General features: G+C 38.8%; 1 protein-coding gene across 2 annotated transcripts; it reads left to right on the forward strand.

The window, feature by feature from the left end:
- The first annotated feature begins 2025 nt into the window (after positions 1–2025).
- Positions 2026–14187, forward strand: LOC134310321 (uncharacterized). 2 transcript variants are annotated; one of them, XM_062991877.1, is made up of 11 exons: positions 2026–2124; positions 3333–3525; positions 3790–3903; positions 4269–4382; positions 4699–4812; positions 5171–5284; positions 5601–5714; positions 6044–6157; positions 6517–6630; positions 8890–8961; positions 13724–14187. In XM_062991877.1, exons 1-11 carry the CDS (start codon positions 2090–2092, stop codon positions 13745–13747), a joined length of 1122 nt encoding a protein of 373 aa, XP_062847947.1. In that variant the 5' UTR covers positions 2026–2089; the 3' UTR covers positions 13748–14187. The 2 variants fall into 2 exon arrangements, 1 of the variants encoding a protein (XP_062847947.1); XR_010011285.1 differs by lacking the exons at positions 2026–2124; positions 3333–3525; positions 3790–3903; ... (5 more) ...; positions 6517–6630; positions 8890–8961 and adding an exon at positions 11805–12134.
- The last annotated feature ends 5770 nt before the right edge of the window (positions 14188–19957 follow it).

A 19957-nucleotide genomic window follows, 5' to 3' on the forward strand; every position in this document is an offset into this window, starting at 1 on the left:
ACAGGTCATCACGATATACTCATTCTGATGATTTACACTGAATGGTGTCAGGTTTATGTAGTCTGGACAGTAGCTGCTGATACTGACTCCCAAGCAGTTTTTCAGGTGTTCATCAGTGAGTGTCGATCCATATTTAGACTTCATAATTTTCATGTGGGAAAAGGCAGATTCACACAAGTAGGTTGATCCGAAAAAGCTGTCAAATATGTGGCAGTAAAAATCAAAAATTCCAAAATTGATGTTATCTAATTCTTTTATGTTTACAGCAACCTGTCCAGCATGTAGAGTTGAAGAAATTTAGTAGACTTAAACCACACCCAAACTCCACCTAACATTGTATTTAAGCTGAGCATCTCTTAGCACCAACATCACATAACATTTACAGGTACTTATTTACAACATAACATACATGTTACATCTAGGTTGCTCATAACTTGAATGTGTCCACCCTAACATACATGTTAAGTAAGTTGGCTGGTCTATGTCCTGTGTATTGGTGCCAATATGATACAAAACATTCTGACAACATTTCCTTTTATCTGGTGCTGCTTCAACTTTGTGCCCACCTGTCTGTAACATTCTGAAGATTTTGTTTTCATTGAGCATGTGAACAAATTAAGTTTGGCTGTTTTTTTAGGATTTGCATATAAAACCCATTGAAGATAAATATGGCGGCATTGTGGATCAGCACTGTCAACTCAAAGCAATTTATTTATTTATTTATTTATTAGGATTTTAACGTCATGTTTTACACTTTGGTTACATTCATAACAGAAACAGAAAAGTAGTTAGACGGTCTAGATAAGAGCGTCTGATAAATGCTGAAAATGTAAATGTACTTGTTACACAAGATTCAACAGTTTACATAGGTTTTATGTCAAACACAGTTATGTGTTTGACAATTTATCCAATTCATTTCACTTGCATGTTTTTGGACTGTTGGCGGAAACCGGAGCCCCCGGAGGAAACCCTCGTAGACACTGGAAGAACATGCAAAAACAGAAAGGGCCCAGACTGCCTCATCTGGGGGTTGAACCCAGGGCCTTCTTGCTACGAGGTGACAGTGCTACCCACTGAGCCACTTTGCCAGCTAAAATTGTTAAAAACGGTGTGTGTGTGTGTGTGTGTGTGTGTGTGTGTGTGTGTGTGTGTGTGTGTGTGTGTGTGTGTGTGTGTGTGTGTGTGTGTGTGTGTGTGTGTGTGTGTGTGTGTGTGTGTGTGTGTGTGTGTGTGTGTGTGTGTGTGTTCGCAAAGCTATTAATCTGGGGACATTGACCTGTTTACACACCAATAAGGTGGGGACTTGTAACATGGTGGGGACCTAAAATCGAGTCCCCACAAAACTAAGCATTGTAACATGTATATCTGAGTGAGATAGACCCGCCCACCAAATTTCTGAGTAGTCCCCAAAATTGACACATACATGGGAATAGTGTGTGTGAGTGTGTGTGGGATTTTGACTCAGATGTGTACACGCCCCCTCTGGCCAAAGACTGTAAACGAATCTCGCTTACACACTTGATGACGTAGTACAGCAATTCTCAACTCCGATTGGTTGAAACGGCGCAGACGATCCTAAACTCTGATTGGTTGAAGTGGTAGAAATAACCGGGACCTTTAATTAGGTAACCTGTTGCGGCTTTAATCCAGTAAATTAGCACAGCACCCAAAGATAATGTGAGTTAACTTTCTACAGTTGATGAAATGTTATAAATGTTATACCAGTAAAATGTTATTAAATAAACTGTGTTAAAGAAAAAACTCCTTATAGTTCTGTAATCTTAAAAGTATTGTTTTCATAGCAATATTTTAGCTAGTGATAGTTCGGTAGCAATTATTCTACCTTGTTAGCTAGCTCTGACCTGTGAAATACATTGATTCCTTTAAGGTGAACAGAACAAATTATAAACCTAAATAAGACTTAGTCTTGATGAAAGAATGGGTTATTTTATTGCGCTTTTCATCCCTAAATAAGGCCGGGGAGCGTTTACAGTGTCGGACTTCACTAAAGTTTGTACTAGAATATAGAGAACAGCGGATTCATTCAGAGGAAAGTAAAAGAAGACGAATTTACCACAACAAAGGATTTATGTTCGACTTCATCTGGCACGGAAAATTCTACACGTAAGTATGCATTTATAATTCTTTTATTCATGTGTTTGGTCTATATGGTTTCAGGTGTTACGTTTTTAAATGTCCGGAAAGTTCTTTAAATCGCTGCGCTTCTGTAACAGACAGTTTAAGAAGAAATCTGGTGGATTTAAAGGATTTTAAACCTGTAACTCATGTACAGTGTGAGAAATCTAACTTATATATCTCAGTATAGGTGTTTACAGCGCGATGTTTACAGGCGATTCACCGAATCTCTGTTTTTATTAAAAAAAATGATTTGGTTAGCCTTTATTATGTGACTTTTTAGTCTTGTTGAGTATTTTTGTATAGCTGTGTATATGTGTATAGCTTTTATCTGACTCCTGATTTTGTTGGGCAACGCATGTTAGTGCTCCAGAGCATCCTTACCTTTCACTGTATCAGGAACACCTGCACATTCACATGTAATGTATAGACAAACGTATTGGGACACCCTTTCTAATGTGAAAGTCATGTGTTTAAGACACAACAACTGCTAACAGGTGTATTAAATTATTATATAATGAAAATTATGTTTTTAAATTTCCAGCAACAGTTTAGGGAAGGTCATTTCATGTTCCAGCATGAAGTCCTCTGACCTCAGCCCCACTAAACAGCTTTGGTATGAACTGGAGCATCAGTTGAGGCTTTCTTGACCAACATCAGTGCTCTTTTGACTGAATAGGCACAAATTCCCATAGACATATTTTGAACTGTGGTTCTTAGAAAAGTGGTGGCTGCTATATCTAAAAGGCTCACAGATATAGGTCACTGTCTGTTTTAATTTTATTTTTATGGAATGTCCAACCAACTCATGGTCAGGTGTACAAATACTTTTCGCTTTATAGTTTGGTATTAGTCATGTGGCAACAGCCCTCTATAAAAGTGATTCAGCAGTTGAAACATGAAACATACCTACATAGCTTTAGAACCATTTTGATTCTCTAACTCTGTTTGCCATGCATGTCCTGAGTTGTGTTATACAGGAGATTTACACTGTGCTTTGTAGTTATTCTTTAGTTTACTTGTTTCTATTTAACAAACTATTGTTGTCCTTAACTAAATGCATGATCATCTTTAGTAATTCTGTATAGTTTAGGAGAATTTATATAATGTTTATTTTTATTCTTAATTACTTCTTAATTGTACAACAAAAATATAATTTTCTGTCACTTAATAACTGTCTGTTTGTTCAACTTCAGTATTGATGCTGCAAGGGATGATGGCACTCTTGGCAGACTGGTTAACGATGACCACATTAACCCCAACTGCAAAATGAGGAGAATCATTGTGGAAGGAAGACCCCATTTGTGCCTTTTTGCTTTACGAGACACACCACCCGGAGAGGAGATCTCATATAATTATGGAGATGCTGATTGTCCCTGGAGGAGTAAAGTAAGGGTGTTACTTCTTATAACAATAGTGAATATTTAGATGCAAAATGGTGAATGTAGTTTTACCACATCACTTACGTCATGTAAATTGAACGTTGGGATTATTAAACAATATACTGAGTTTATGTACGGTAGACTGTCTTGGGATAATCATAGCAGTGTCAGTTATTTACTACATGGCACTGCATGGCACATACATGATGTTTTACTACCAGGTTTTCCCTTATTCTTTTAAGTTTATTAGTGACTGTTTTGCTTATTTCAGGTGACAAAAAGTGGCGTGGAAGTCGACACTAAGTGTCTGAAGTCAGAACTTGCATCTGAGGATAATCCCCATTGCACCCAGCACATACAGGATGAGCCAACTTTCTCCACAAAGGTACCAACAGGCTTTTTTAATGTATTTTTAACATGGTAAACGTCAGGTCCCCACAATGTGGTATGAATGTTACCAGTGTTTGCAGAGGAGTGATTGTAACTCATGAGTCAAGTGGTGAGTCCCCACATTGTTTTAACCTGAAAACTTTACACTAAGTCCCCACATTGTTTTAACCTGAAAACTTTACACTAAGTCCCCACAAGATGCTTACTTTAAATATTAGGGGTTTTATTCTAAAACACTTTTCTTTTTTAATGTGTATGAACATAAAATTCATCCTACAGTTATAAATTATCCAGCTTAGTGTTACTATGCCAACATACTTTTACTTTTAAGTTTATTAGTGACTGTTTTGCTTATTTCAGGTGACAAAAAGTGGCGTGGAAGTCGACACTAAGTGTCTGGAGCCAGAACGTGCATCTGAGGATAATCCCCATTGCACCCAGCACATACAGGATGAGCCAACTTTCTCCAAAAAGGTACCAACATGCTTTTTTAATGTATTTTTAACATAGTAAACGTCAGGTCCCCACAATGTGGTATAAATTTCACCAGTGTTTGCACAGGAGTGATTGTAACTGGTGAGTCCCCACATTGTTTTAACCTGAAAACTTTACACTAAGTCCCCACAAGATGCTTACTTTAAATTTTAGGGTTTTTATTCTAAAACACTTTCCTTTTTAATTGTGTATGAACCTAAAATGCTTTCTACAGTTATAAATTATCCAGCTTAGTGTTACTTTGCCAACATACTTTTACTTTTAAGTTTATTAATGACTGTTTTGCTTATTTCAGGTGACAAAAAGTGGCGTGGAAGTCGACACTAAGTGTCTGGAGCCAGAACGTGCGTCTGAGGATAATCCCCATTGCACCCAGCACATACAGGATGAGCCAACTTTCTCCACAAAGGTACCAACATGCTTTTTTAATGTATTTTTAACATAGTAAACGTCAGGTCCCCACAATGTGGTATAAATTTCACCAGTGTTTGCACAGGAGTGATTGTAACTCAAGTGGCGAGTCCCCACATTGTTTTAACCTGAAAACTTTACACTAAGTCCCCACATTGTTTTAACCTGAGAACTTTACACTAAGTCCCCACAAGATGCTTACTTTAAATTTTAGGGTTTTTATTCTAAAACATGTTTCTTTTTTATTGCGTATGAACCTAAAATGCTTTCTACAGTTATAAATTATCCAGCTTAGTGTTACTATGCCAACATACTTTTACTTTTAAGTTTATTAGTGACTGTTTTGCTTATTTCAGGTGACAAAAAGTGGCGTGGAAGTCGACACTAAGTGTCTGGAGCCAGAACGTGCGTCTGAGGATAATCCCCATTGCACCCAGCACATACAGGATGAGCCAACTTTCTCCACAAAGGTACCAACATGCTTTTTACATGTATTTTTAACATAGTAAACGTCAGGTCCCCACAATGTGGTATAAATTTCACCAGTGTTTGCACAGGAGTGATTGTAACTGGTGAGTCCCCACATTGTTTTAACCTGAAAACTTTACACTAAGTCCCCACAAGATGCTTACTTTAAATTTTAGGGTTTTTATTCTAAAACACTTTTCTTTTTTATTGTGTATGAACCTAAAATGCTTTCTACAGTTATAAATTATCCAGCTTAGTGTTACTATGCCAACATACTTTTACTTTTAAGTTTATTAGTGACTGTTTTGCTTATTTCAGGTGACAAAAAGTGGCGTGGAAGTCGACACTAAGTGTCTGGAGCCAGAACGTGCGTCTGAGGATAATCCCCATTGCACCCAGCACATACAGGATGAGCCAACTTTCTCCAAAAAGGTACCAACATGCTTTTTTACATGTATTTTTAACATAGTAAACGTCAGGTCCCCACAATGTGGTATAAATTTCACCAGTGTTTGCACAGGAGTGATTGTAACTCATGAGTCAAGTGGTGAGTCCCCACATTGTTTTAACCTGAAAACTTTACACTAAGTCCCCACAAGATGCTTACTTTAAATATTAGGGGTTTTATTCTAAAACAATTTTCTTTTTTATTGTGTATGAACTTAAAATGCTTTCTACAGTTATAAATTATCCAGCTTAGTGTTACTATGCCAACATACTTTTACTTTTAAGTTTATTAGTGACTGTTTTGCTTATTTCAGGTGACAAAAAGTGGCGTGGAAGTCGACACTAAGTGTCTGGAGCCAGAACGTGCGTCTGAGGATAATCCCCATTGCACCCAGCACATACAGGATGAGCCAACTTTCTCCACAAAGGTACCAACATGCTTTTTTACATGTATTTTTAACATAGTAAACGTCAGGTCCCCACAATGTGGTATAAATTTCACCAGTGTTTGCACAGGAGTGATTGTAACTCAAGTGGCGAGTCCCCACATAGTTTTAACCTGAAAACTTTACACTAAGTCCCCACATTGTTTTAACCTGAAAACTTTACACTAAGTCCCCACAAGATGCTTACTTTAAATATTAGGGGTTTTATTCTAAAACACTTTTCTTTTTTATTGTGTATGAACTTAAAATGCTTTCTACAGTTATAAATTATCCAGCTTAGTGTTACTATGCCAACATACTTTTACTTTTAAGTTTATTAGTGACTGTTTTGCTTATTTCAGGTGACAAAAAGTGGCGTGGAAGTCGACACTAAGTGTCTGGAGCCAGAACGTGCGTCTGAGGATAATCCCCATTGCACCCAGCACATACAGGATGAGCCAACTTTCTCCCAAAAGGTACCAACATGCTTTTTACATGTATTTTTTAACATGGTAAACGTCAGGTCCCCACAATGTGGTATGAATGTTACCAGTGTTTGCACATTTTCACATGACTGTATGTATGTGTGTGTATATATAAATTGCAGTCCAACACCATTAACCTGACAAATCAATGTTTTTAGTAGAAATGCTATTTCTACATAGCAAATAATTTACTTGAAAGTGTAGTAGAGTAATGAAACCAAAACAAACCCAACAATTAGGCTCATTCTGAGTAATCAAAGCATTGATTGAAAGGGGGTTGTTCAAAATAATAGCAGTGAGGAGTTCAATTGGTGAAGTCATTCATTCTGCAGAAGAACGGGTGTCAATTTTGGCCCTTATTTAATTTAGGGGGGGGGGGGGGGGGGGGGGGGGGCAAATGTTGCAGATGTTGGTCATAGCACATTTTCTTCTGAAATACTGGGTAAAATGGGTTGTTCCACACATTGTTCTGATGAACAGCGTACTTTGATTAAAAAGTTGATTGTAGAGGGAAAAAACATACAGAGAAGTGCAGCAAATTATCGGCTGCTCAGCTAAAATGATCTCAAATGCCTTGAAGTGAAAACCAAAACCTGAAAGATGCAGAAGGAAGCGTGGAACTACTGTTAGAATGGATTGAAGAATAGCCAGAATGGCAAATACTCAGCCAATGATCACCTCCAGAAAGATCAAGGGAAATCTGTTACCAGTGAGTACAGATAAGTGAAGCCAATTTACCAGCAAGAACAGTGCATTTGCATTTATGGAAATAAAAGTTATTATAATGATTTTGTGCTTTATTCACTTTTTTTAAATCACTGCTATTTTTTTGAACACCACTGTACATAAGTCATGTGAAAAAGTTAGGACACCTCGTAACAACTTTTGTCTTTTTGACATATTTAAACAAATGGACCTTTGAGCTTCATTTGAACAGTATTGAGAGATGGAGCTTATTTTGTAAAATGTAATGAACAAAAATGAAAATTGATTGTGAGGAAAAAGTTAAGACACACTATGTTGTAATAGCTGGTATTTCCTCTGGAAATAATCTCAATTAGATGTTTCCTATAACCATCTACCGTCTCTGACATCGACTGGGAGGAAGTTTTTCCCTCCATGCAGAATTTCTTCAGCTGTGTGAGGTTTGAGGGTTTTTTTGCATGCACAGCTGATTTCAAGTCATTTAAATTTTTGGCATTTAGCAGACGCTCTTATCCAGAGCGACTTACAGAAGTGTTTCCATAGTAAACATTACCTTACTCTAGTTTAAGTAAAACAACAGTACAACAACACATCTGCTAAAGCCCTGTTAAAACCAAAATATTTTTTTTAAGAAATGAATGAGAGCGTTGGTAAGTAAGTACAAGTCAGATTAAGAGTTTAGTAAAGATGTGATGACGGTTTTTAATCATTTTTTAAAGACAGCAAGAGACTCAGATGTTCGGACAGATAGAGGAAGTTCATTCCACCACTTGGGTGACAGTACAGAGAAGAGCCTTGATGCTCGTCTTCCTCTAGTCCTGGGTGGAGGATCAAGTGAGACCAGTGGCTCGGAGAATGCGCAGTACAGAGCCGGGTTTGATTAGACCATCCCACAGCATCTCAATAGGATTAAGATCCGGGCTTTGTTCTTCACTTGTAAATGAGGTTTTGAGATCGTTTTAAATCCCTTCCCAGACTCCTATGCATCTACAACCTTCTTTCTGGAGGCCTCAGAGAGCTCTTTAGATCTCACCATGGTGATAACACTCGCTTCAACAATCAAGAGCAAACCAAGCTAATGTCTGAAGTTTAAATAATACTTCAATGTCCTCTAATGATGGTCTAATCATTACAGCGGATGTGGTGCACCGGATATTTGTTTATTACATTTTGCAAGTTGTGTTTAAAAGTCATTTTTTTCAGTTTTTTGTTTAATTATATAAGCTCCATCTCGCATTACTGTTCAAAAAAGTCAGTCAATGTATTTTATTTGCATTTTCCATGCTGTCCCAACTTTTTCTGATTTGGGGTTGTAGGTCACATTAAATGAGAGTTCTGAAATGATGGTCTAATATTTTTACATCCCAAAAACTTGCCATTATATGTATGTTTGTAGATGCTTTCCACTGTATGTCCCATAATTGCTTGGTTGGCCCAATAAGCCTACAAGCCTACTTTTTTCACTAGTGGATTTAAAATATGAAATATTTTGAAGTTCATATCTTCATTATTGCATTTGGTTATTTTTTATCTGGGACTCAACAGGTGCCAGATGAAATCTTTGCTGGTGACCAGTATGATATGCATGAATCACAAGTGGAAATGAGCACTTTTCAGGTTAGATCAATTGTCATTTTTCTGATTATAAATTTACTGTAGTGATCCTTTACATTCAAGTGTTTACATTTAAAATATTTTTGTCTTTTATAGCTTGATAAGGTACGCAGCCTTGATGTCTGCGCCATCAGTAGTGTGGAATGCAGTGAAGACGAAGTTCCTGAGTCTTCATGTAGTATGAGGGGATCCAAAGGCAATCAGATCTCCTTACGTGTGATAGTGCTGCAGGACGTGCAAACATGTAAATGTTTTCAGATGGAATTGTACACGCTTCTCTTTTTTCCACAAGAAGATCCATATTTTTCTGCATCATGGGTGTTAAAAATTTCGTCCTCGCTTTCCACGTATTTCCTTGATGTCTGCTCCATCAGTATGTTCCCGAGTCTTCATATAGTAGCTCAGATGAAAGTGCCTGCAGTCACACTAGCTCTGAGGTTAAAGGAACAGCCAAGACAATGGTGAAAGGATGTCCTTCACTCAGTCCTGTGGATGGTCAGTCCTGTGCTGTGGATGCCAATGAATCTGAAGCTGTACCTGACCAGTCAAGCTCGGTTTTGGTCAAAGGAGTTTCACGGTCAACCAGTGAAGTAGGAGTGTATGACAAGAAACAGTACTGTTTGTTTTGCAGCAAACCACTATCAAAAATGGCAAGACATTTAGAGCAGGTTCATAGCAACGAGTCTGAAGTTGCAAAAGCTTTGAGTTTTCCAAAAGGTTCAACAGAAAGAAAAATCTTGCAAGAGCACCTTAGGAATAAAGGGAATTTTGCACATAATGCTGAGGTTGTACAGTCTGGAAAAGGTGACCTTGTATCTTGTAAGAAGCCCGAAAAAGATTGTGATTCCAATGATTTTATACATTGCTGCAAATGTCAAGCACTTTTTGCTATAAAGTTTCTCTGGTGTCATCTAAAACTTTGTAAGCTGGGCAAAAATGATCATTTTAATCCCGATCCAGGAAAGAACAGGGTGTTTTCACAAAGTGCATATATGGGACCTACACCTCCTGGAATATGACCTATGACAAGGTGGCAGTTGCCATCAAGTCAGACTTGTACATTACAATATTAGGAGAGCATTTTTACAAATCTGAGTGGGCTCAGATATTGGCAAACATGAATATATTTGACAGAAAATAAGAGAAGTTGAAAGATTGTTAATTGCAGCAAGAGAAGTTACTCTTTTGTGTAAAATTGAGGATTTTGTTGACCCAGCTAACTTTATGCATGTCATCACTGCTGTCAGAAAAGCCAGTGGTTATGATGAAGAAAAGTACACATTTCAACGACCATCCTTTGCACTGAAGCTGGGTCATAGCTTACAGAAGATTGTTTCTTTAGTCTCGTTTCAAGCGATGATGGATCGGGACAGTGTAAAAGAAGAAGATTGTTCATTGTAGCAATTAACTACAACCTCAGCATTATGTGCAAAATTCCCTTTATTCCTAAGGTGCTCTTGCAAGATTTTTCTTTCTGTTGAACCTTTTGGAAAACTCAAAGCTTTTGCAACTTCAGACTCGTTGCTATGAACCTGCTCTAAATGTCTTGCCATTTTTGATAGTGGTTTGCTGCAAAACAAACAGTACAGTTTCTTGTCATACACTCCTACTTCACTGGTTGACCGTGAAACTCCTTTGACCAAAATCAAGCTTGACTGGTCAGGTACAGCTTCAGATTCATTGGCATCCACAGCACAGGACTGACCATCCACAGGACTGAGTGAAGGACATCCTTTCACCATTGTCTTGGCTGTTCCTTTAACCTCAGAGCTAGTATGACTGCAGGCACTTTCATCTGAGCTACTATATGAAGACTCGGGAACATACTGATGGAGCAGACATCTTCTTGCGTACCTTATCAAGAAGATTGCTTCTTTAGTCTAATTTCAAGCAATGATGGATCGGGACAGTGAAAAAGTGCAGAACTTTTCAGATATGTATGTGGCAAGATGGAGTGAAATGATATCATCACATGCTTTCCGGACACAGAGAGAAGTTAAGTGGAATGCACCACTTGTTCTACCTTTTACTAAAGATGTAAAAATACTACACTTGTATCTTGATCACAAGCAAGAAGAATACTTTTACCAACTATCAGTTGATGCTTCCTCCAAGAACTGGACACTTCTTGCAAAAATTACCCTGGCTCGGACCGTCCTTGTCAATCGCAGAAGATAGGGTGAGGTTTCAAAAATGCCTTTAGCAGCTCCGATGAAAGTGCCTGCAGTCATACTAGCTCTGAGGTTGAAGGAACAGCCAAGACAATGGTGAAAGGATGTCCTTCACTCAGTCTTATGGATGGTCAGTCTTGTGCTGTGGATTCCAATGAAGCTGTACCTGACCAGTCAGGCTCAGTTTTGTTCAAAGGAGTTTCACGGTCAACCAGTGAAGTAGGAGTGTATGACAAGAAACTGTACTGTTTGTTTTGCAGCAAACCACTATCAAAAATGGCAAGACATTTAGAGCAGGTTCATAGCAACGAGTCTGAAGTTGCAAAAGCTTTGAGTTTTCCAAAAGGTTCAACAGAAAGAAAAATCTTGCTAGAGCACCTTAGGAATAGAAAAGAGTAAAGGACATCCTTTCACCATTGTCTAGGCTGTTCCTTTAACAAAAATGCCTTAAGCATCATTTACCAACAGAAACTCCGATGACTTGCATGTAGATGATGCTCTTGCACTTTCAGAGCTTGAAAAGAAACTGCCATTATTTTACTCGACTGGAAGTACGTGGAAAGCGAGGACAAAATGTTCCAGTTCTTTTAACACCCATGATGCAGAAAAATATGGATCTTCTTGTGGAAAAAAGAGAAGCGTGTACAATTCCATCTGAAAACATTTACATGTTTGCACGTCCTGCAGCACTATCACAATAAAGTAGATCCGATTGCCTTTGTGAATTTGCAACAGAATGTGGAGCAAAGAATCCAAAGGCACTTTCATCGACAAAACTTCACAAAAACATAGAAACACTGTTCAAGTTCTGAACCTCAATTATACAGAATTGGATCAGCTGGCTGACTTTTTAGGGTATGATGTTAGGGTACATAGACAATATTACCGACTTCCTGAGGGCGCTCTCCAGCTGGCTAAGATGAGCGAGATTTTGATGGCATTAGAGACTGAAAGACTTGGGGAGTTCAGTGGAAAAAACCTGGATGAAATTGACTGACTCAAATGGTAAGTTGAGTAAAGTTCCTGTATTACTTGTAGGCAACTAGAAATCTAATGAATGATTTACTACTTAATGTTACATACCTAATGGGCACGGAGGCTAAGTGGGTAGCACTGTCGCCTCACAGCAAGAAGGTCCTGGGTTCGATCCCCAGGTTGGGCCGGTCCAAGTTCTTTCTGTGTGGAGTTTGCATGTTCTCCCCGTGTCTGTGTGGGTTTCCTCCGGGTGCTCTGGTTTCCTCCCACAGTCCAAAGACATACAAGTGAGGTGAATTGGAGACACTGAATTGTCCATGTGTTCGATATAACCTTGTGAACTGATGAATCTTGTGTAATGAGTAACTACCGTTCCTGTCATGAATGTAACCAAAGTGTAAAACATGACGTTATAATTTTAATACACAAACAAACCTAATGAGTCTTTGCAAAGTACTTACCCCCAGCTGTCAGTTTCCATTGTGACTGACAGTTTCAACTTTTACATTGATGTAAGATTGATTGTGTAGTTAACATACAAATTTATCAGTAGACCTTTTAGATGGAAACATAATTATGATACAAAAAGCATATTAAAACACACAAATGTCATTTCCAAAACCATGCTCCACATTCTGTTGCAAATTTCCCCTAGGTGTGATAGTGCTGCAGGACGTGCAAACATGTAAATGTTTTTGGATGGAATTGTACACTTTTCTTTTTTTTTTTTCACAAGAATATCTATATTTGGCTGCACCATAAAAGAACTGGAACCTTTAGTCCTTGCTTTTCATGTATTTCTAGTAGAGTAAAATTATGGCAGAGTTTAATAAATGGAGAAAAATGTTTAAGATTTCTCATGCATTTATTGGTGGGTGTACATTTGCACCTAATGTACCAACTTTGCCAACCTTCTCCTTTGTAGTCCAAAATCGCACCACAGCAACCATTTATTAATACTCTAGTAACCCTCTGAAACAACAATGGACCAGTTAATTACAACCTAGCACCTGGGCGACACGGTGGCTAAGTGGGTAGCACTGTCGCCTCACAGCAAGAAGGTCCTGGGTTCGGTCCCCAGGTGGGGCCGGTCCGGGTCCTTTCTGTGTGGAGTTTGCATGTTCTCCCCGTGCCTGCGTGGGTTTCCTCCGGGTGCTCCGGTTTCCTCCCACAGTCCAAAGACATGCAAGTGAGGTGAACTGGAGATACTAAATTGTCCATGACTGTGTTTGATATAACCTTGAGAAGTGATGAATCTTGTGTGTAATGAGTAACGACCGTTCCTGTCATGAATGTAACCAAAGTGTGAAACATGACGTTAAAATCCCAATAAACAAACAAACTAGCACCTACCAACCACTCGCATAACCACCTGGCATACCACTGCAACCACCAGCAATATCTGAGTAACCCCATGGTTATACAAGGTTTTATAATTATTATTATTATTACTATTATTACTATTATTAATATAATTATTATTATACCCCAGCTGAGCAAGCAATGGAACCAACAAGCACCACATCACTTTCCAAAAGTATTGTCTGATTTATATAAATGATGGCAACACATGAAAATACTTTGTATGTTTTAACTAATGTTGTCCTGTATTTATTCAGGTGTTAAGAAAAAAAGGAGGTTAAGAAAAAAACAAGGGAGACCAGTGAAGTAAACGAAGTTGAAAAGCATCTGTCCAGGTTCATCAAAACTTGCACAGTACCAGGAAAAAGCCATTGTGAGGCTTGCATACAAGCTGAACCTGTTGCATTGAAAGACTGGGATTGGTTGTCTAAGTTCTTTATAAACAACTGCTCTCAAAAGGAAGATGTAATTCAGAAAATATTTGCATGGTTTTATTTTGTTTTATACACACACATCGGTGGCAATTTTTTTTTTATAAAATGACCATTAATTTAATTTTATTGTACCACTATAATGTACATTTAACATTTTTTATGTGACTGAAACTTTTAAGTTTTAATAATTGCACTGAAACGGAAGTACTTATGATATGTGGAAAAATACTGCATTGCTAATGGCAACAACTGTTAAAAATAAGAAATAAATAAGGACTGTTGTTGTTTATGTGAGTTAATCATTTATCTTATCATTTAAATACACATTTTTTGAGCTTCCCAATTGTTTGTAAAATTAGTCCCCAGATTGTTCACAAGTACCTACAATGTAGAAAAACCAAAAAGTTGTGTGTGTGTATCTGCTGGTCCTTACAAGTTTGGTCTACCAGAAATTGTCCCCAGAATGTGGGAAAATGTCACATTGCTTTATTAACATATTTCCTGTAATTTGAAGTGCCCGCCGTTATTACAGCTTCCGTTAAAACATGAATCATGAATTCGTTTGCTCCTAAAGCCTTTAGAAAGGTGGGTCCCCAGATTGCAGGATCCAGCATGTAGTCCCCGGACTAGACTTGGACGTGTGTGTGTGTGTGTGTGTGTGTGTGTGTGTGTGTGTGTGTGTGTGTGTGTGTGTGTGTGTGTGTGTGTGTGTGTGCGCGTGTGCGCGTGCGCGTGCGTGTGTGTGCTGGACTAGCAACCTGGGGTGTTTCCTAACTTTCGCCCAGTGAATTTGACCCACTTCACCCTAAATACAAAAACAGACAATTAATGAATGAAAAGAAATGTCTCAATCTATCAGTCAAGTTTAATCTTGCCACACTACCAAACAAGACTTCAAATAAGATTAGATCCCTTTAAAGTTGATGATGACAGCTAACATAGGTGCGTTAAAAGGCAGGCTGCCAGGGCTTTTGAAAAATATTTAAAAATAAGTGTTTAAATGACCTTGAGTCTGAAGTGGGAAGACAGGCTGCTATTAGAGGCACAATGAACAATGTGAAAAATATTTTTTTATTTTTTATTTTTTTTTTTTATTTTTTTTTTTTTATATTATAAACTCCCTTATAACATAGCTTTGCTCACGCTTTTTTTTTCTGGGTAGATGTGTGTTTATATATTAACAGTACATTAACCAATTTAATACTTACATGATGATACACACTGGTTACATTCATGACAGAACGTTACATTAAACTTCAGCAGCAAGCCGATAGACTTGAGCTGGCAGCACTACGGAAATTGTCACAATCAAACAAAATGTCCCCGGGGTAATCCTTCATGTGGCTTATAGACAGGAAGTCCCACCACCTCCAGGAAGAGAACAAGCACAGAAGCAGGACAGCAGGCCTCAAAAGCTATTGATGGTCAGGTTGACAGGTAGCAAGCTAATTAAATAAAAAGAAGGAGAAAAAAAACAAAATGTGTGCCTTTCTGGCACGTAACAATGATTAAGGTCATATTCAAGGTTAAGAAAGGTAGACATTTATGGGACCATACAGTTTTAGTCCTCTTAAACTTCACTGGTTTGAATATAAAATATCTAAATAAAGGGCTAATGTACTTCCAGATAATTCTCTAATTGCCTTTATTCAGCCCAAACAAACAATGAATAATGTGTATATAAACTGTATATAAACAATATTATCTTAATATTACAGTACCATCTGCTGTACAGGACGTGGTTATGTGGGAAGCTCATCTTTCATAATTCATCACATGTTTTGGCTGAAACAAGTACAAAGTGCTTTAAAGGATGTAAGAAGAGTTAAACCAGATTTTAATTAATAATTTAAACTCGGTTAACTTTAGTGTTAAAAGTACCTCTGAATCAGTCATTTTAAACCAGTACAAAAGTCTCACACATGGAACAATAACAACCATATGTAAACAGACAGCAGTGAATTGCTGTCTAATAAAAAAAATGTGCAAGGAAGAGATGTTTCAACTAATAAACTCAGTTACCTGAGTAGTGTTTTTAGCTGCTTTAGACTTTGAGATCATTGAGACATTTTGACCAACTGATTGCTAACTGAATTGCTGTAGGATTGCTAGGAACGCCTCATAGTGCAAATTAACCAGTAAACGTAAAAGCAATTTAATGCTACTGCTAATCCCTTATTGTTGTCTGTTACTTAAAGGTTCAAGTAAATAAACAAATTACAGATTTGAGTTTTTATAAAAAGTTTTATTTTTAGAAAGTGTTCCAGCTTTTCTGGAAATGGAGTTGGTATTGTGTTGGCTTGTGTATATTGTAGTCATTCTGTTTAAGCATAATTATGACTTAATTTATTACTTTCAGTCCTTTCATTCAGATCTATATTTTCTTTGAAGAGTAAGTGCAGTACAAATGAGAAACAACAAAACAATAAAACCTTCAAACACACAGTTATATGTATAAACTACAACCCCAATTCCAATGAAGTTGGGACGTTGTGTAAAACCTAAATAAAAACAGAATACGATGATTTGCAAATCCTTTTCAACACCTATTCAGTTGAATACACTACAAAGACAAGATATTTAATGTTCAAACGGATAAACTTTATTGTTTTTTTTGCAAATATTCACTCATTTTGAATTTAATGCCTGCAACACGTTCCAAAGAAGTTGGGACAGGGGCAACAAAAGACTAGGAAAGTTGAGGAATGGTCAAAAAACACCTGTTTGGAACATTCCACAGGTGAACAGGTTAATTGGAAACAGGTAAATGTCATGATTGGGTATAAAGGGAGCATCCCCGAAAGGCTCAGTCGTTCACAAGCAAGGTTCACCACTTTGTGAACAACTGCGTGAGCAAATAGTCCAACAGTTTAGGAACAACGTTTCTCAACGTGCAGTTGCAAGGAATTTAGGGATTTCATCATCTACAGTCTATAATATAATCAAAAGAATCAGAGAATCTGGAGAAATCTGTGCAAGTAAGCAGCAAGGCCGAAAACCAACATTGAATGCCCGTGACCTTTGATCCCTCAGGCGGCACTGCTTTAAAAACCGACATCATTCTGTAACGGATATTACCACATGGGCTCAGGAACACTTCAGAAAACCATTGTCAGTGAACACAGTTCGTCGCTCCATCTACAAGTGCAAGTTAAAACTCTACCATGCAAAGCAAAATCCGTATATCAACAACACCCAGAAACACCGCCGGCCTCTCTGGGCCCGAGCTCATCTGAGATGGACTGACGCAAAGTGGAAAAGTGTCCTGTGGTCTGACGAGTCCAAATTTCAAATTGTTTTTGGAAATCATGGACGTCGTGTCCTCCAAGCCAAAGAGGAAAAGGACTGTCCGGATTGTTATCAGCGCACAGTTCAAAAGTCAGCATCTCTGATGGTATGGGGGTGTGTTAGTGACCATGGCATGGGTAACTTGCACATCTGTGAAGGCACCATTAATGCTGAAAGGTACATACAGGTTTTGGAGCAACATATGCTGCCATCCAAGCAACGTCTTTTTCAGGGATGTCCCTGCTTATTTCAGCAAGACAATGCCAAGCCACATTCTGCACGTGTTACAACAGCGTGGCTTCGTAGTAAAAGAGTGCGGGGCAGGGGCGATTTAATGCATGGGCTTATCTGGGGTTCAGCCCAGGGGCCCCGAATATTTGAGGGCCCCGGATTGGCTGTTTTATTATTTATTTATTTTGTTAGTTACTTTGGTTAATAAGAATGGGGAAGCTTACAAACCAATGATTTTGTAAATCATTTACACGTTATTCATATTTCTGACTGTTAATTGGCCAGATAAACTCTAACGAGCTGCTGTAATTCTGATTGGTGGTTTCAGTTAAGCAACTGAACGTTAGAGCTAGTATGCGAGTGACATTCAGCTCAGCCAATCAGAATGCAGCACCAGGTTTATACACGTGTGTTCGGACGTTCTGTAGTTAGTTTTGTATATGAGTCTCGCCTTATGGTCCCAGCATTGAAGTTCGGGTTCTGAAACTAGTCGGTCTAAAGTGCTGTAACGCTCATTGAAGTCCTGACTAAACAGTTAAAGTGACTCTACCCTGTCGTGTGTCTTTATTCCCACACCTCCACCACCGCACAGCAAAAGACCCGTAGCATCCCCACCGGACAGCAGCTAGGTGAGCCGACCCTCTACGGTAGCAAGTGGCTAATGCTAGCGGTAAAGTGCCGCGATAGTGAAAGTGATATATACAGTGTATCACAAAAGTGAGTACACCCCTCACATTTCTGCAAATATTTCATTATATCTTTTCATGGGACAACACTATAGACATGAAACTTGGATATAACTTAGAGTAGTCAGTGTACAGCTTGTATAGCAGTGTAGATTTACTGTCTTCTGAAAATAACTCAACACACAGCCATTAATGTCTAAATAGCTGGCAACATAAGTGAGTACACCCCACAGTGAACATGTCCAAATTGTGCCCAAATGTGTCGTTGTCCCTCCCTGGTGTCATGTGTCAAGGTCCCAGGTGTAAATGGGGAGCAGGGCTGTTAAATTTGGTGTTTTGGGTACAATTCTCTCATACTGGCCACTGGATATTCAACATGGCACCTCATAGCAAAGAACTCTCTGAGGATGTGAGAAATAGAATTGTTGCTCTCCACAAAGATGGCCTGGGCTATAAGAAGATTGCTAACACCCTGAAACTGAGCTACAGCATGGTGGCCAAGGTCATACAGCGGTTTTCCAGGACAGGTTCCACTCGGAACAGGCCTCGCCAGGGTCGACCAAAGAAGTTGAACCCACGTGTTCGGCGTCATATCCAGAGGTTGGCTTTAAAAAATAGACACATGAGTGCTGCCAGCATTGCTGCAGAGGTTGAAGACGTGGGAGGTCAGCCTGTCAGTGCTCAGACCATACGCCGCACACTGCATCAACTCGGTTTGCATGGTCGTCATCCCAGAAGGAAGCTGATGCACAAGAAAGCCAGCAAACAGTTTGCTGAAGACAAGCAGTCCAAGAACATGGATTACTGGAATGCCCTGTGGTCTGATGAGACCAAGATAAACTTGTTTGGCTCAGATGGTGTCCAGCATGTGTGGCGGCGCCCTGGTGAGAAGTACCAAGACAACTGTATCTTGCCTACAGTCAAGCATGGTGGTGGTAGCATCATGGTCTTGGGCTGCATGAGTGTTGCTGGCACTGGGGAGCTGCAGTTCATTGAGGGAAACATGAATTCCAACATGTACTGTGACATTCTGAAACAGAGCATGATCCCCTCCCTTCGAAAACTGGGCCTCATGGCAGTTTTCCAACAGGATAACGACCCCAAACACAACCTCCAAGATGACAACTGCCTTGCTGAGGAAGCTGAAGGTAAAGGTGATGGACTAAACCCAATTGAGCACCTGTGGCGCATCCTCAAGTGGAAGGTGGAGGAGTTCAAGGTGTCTAACATCCACCAGCTCCGTGATGTCATCATGGAGGAGTGGAAGAGGATTCCAGTAGCAACCTGTGCAGCTCTGGTGAATTCCATGCCCAGGAGGGTTAAGGCAGTGCTGGATAATAATGGTGGTCACACAAAATATTGACACTTTAAGCACAATTTGGACATGTTCACTGTGGGGTGTACTCACTTATGTTGCCAGCCATTTAGACATTAATGGCTGTGTGTTGAGTTATTTTCAGAAGACAGTAAATCTACACTGCTATACAAGTTGTACACTGACTACTCTAAGTTATATCCAAGTTTTAGTTCTATAGTGTTGTCCCATGAAAAGATATAATAAAATATTTGCAGAAATGTGAGAGGTGTACTCACTTTTGTGATACACTGTATATATATACTGTATATACAGTGGTGTTCAAAAAAATAGCAGTCCAACACCATTAACCTGATAAATCACTGTTTTTAGTAGAAGTGATATTTCTACATAGCAAAAAATGTACTGGAAAGTGTAGTAGGGTAATGACAACAAAACAAACCCATCAATTAGGACATGCATGCCGCTCATTCTGAGTAATCGAAGCATTGATTGAAAGTGGGTTGTTCAAAATAATAGCAGTGAGGTGTTTAATTG

The sequence above is a fragment of the Trichomycterus rosablanca genome, chromosome 3 (genome assembly GCF_030014385.1).
Source record: "Trichomycterus rosablanca isolate fTriRos1 chromosome 3, fTriRos1.hap1, whole genome shotgun sequence".
Lineage (NCBI taxonomy): Eukaryota > Metazoa > Chordata > Actinopteri > Siluriformes > Trichomycteridae > Trichomycterus > Trichomycterus rosablanca.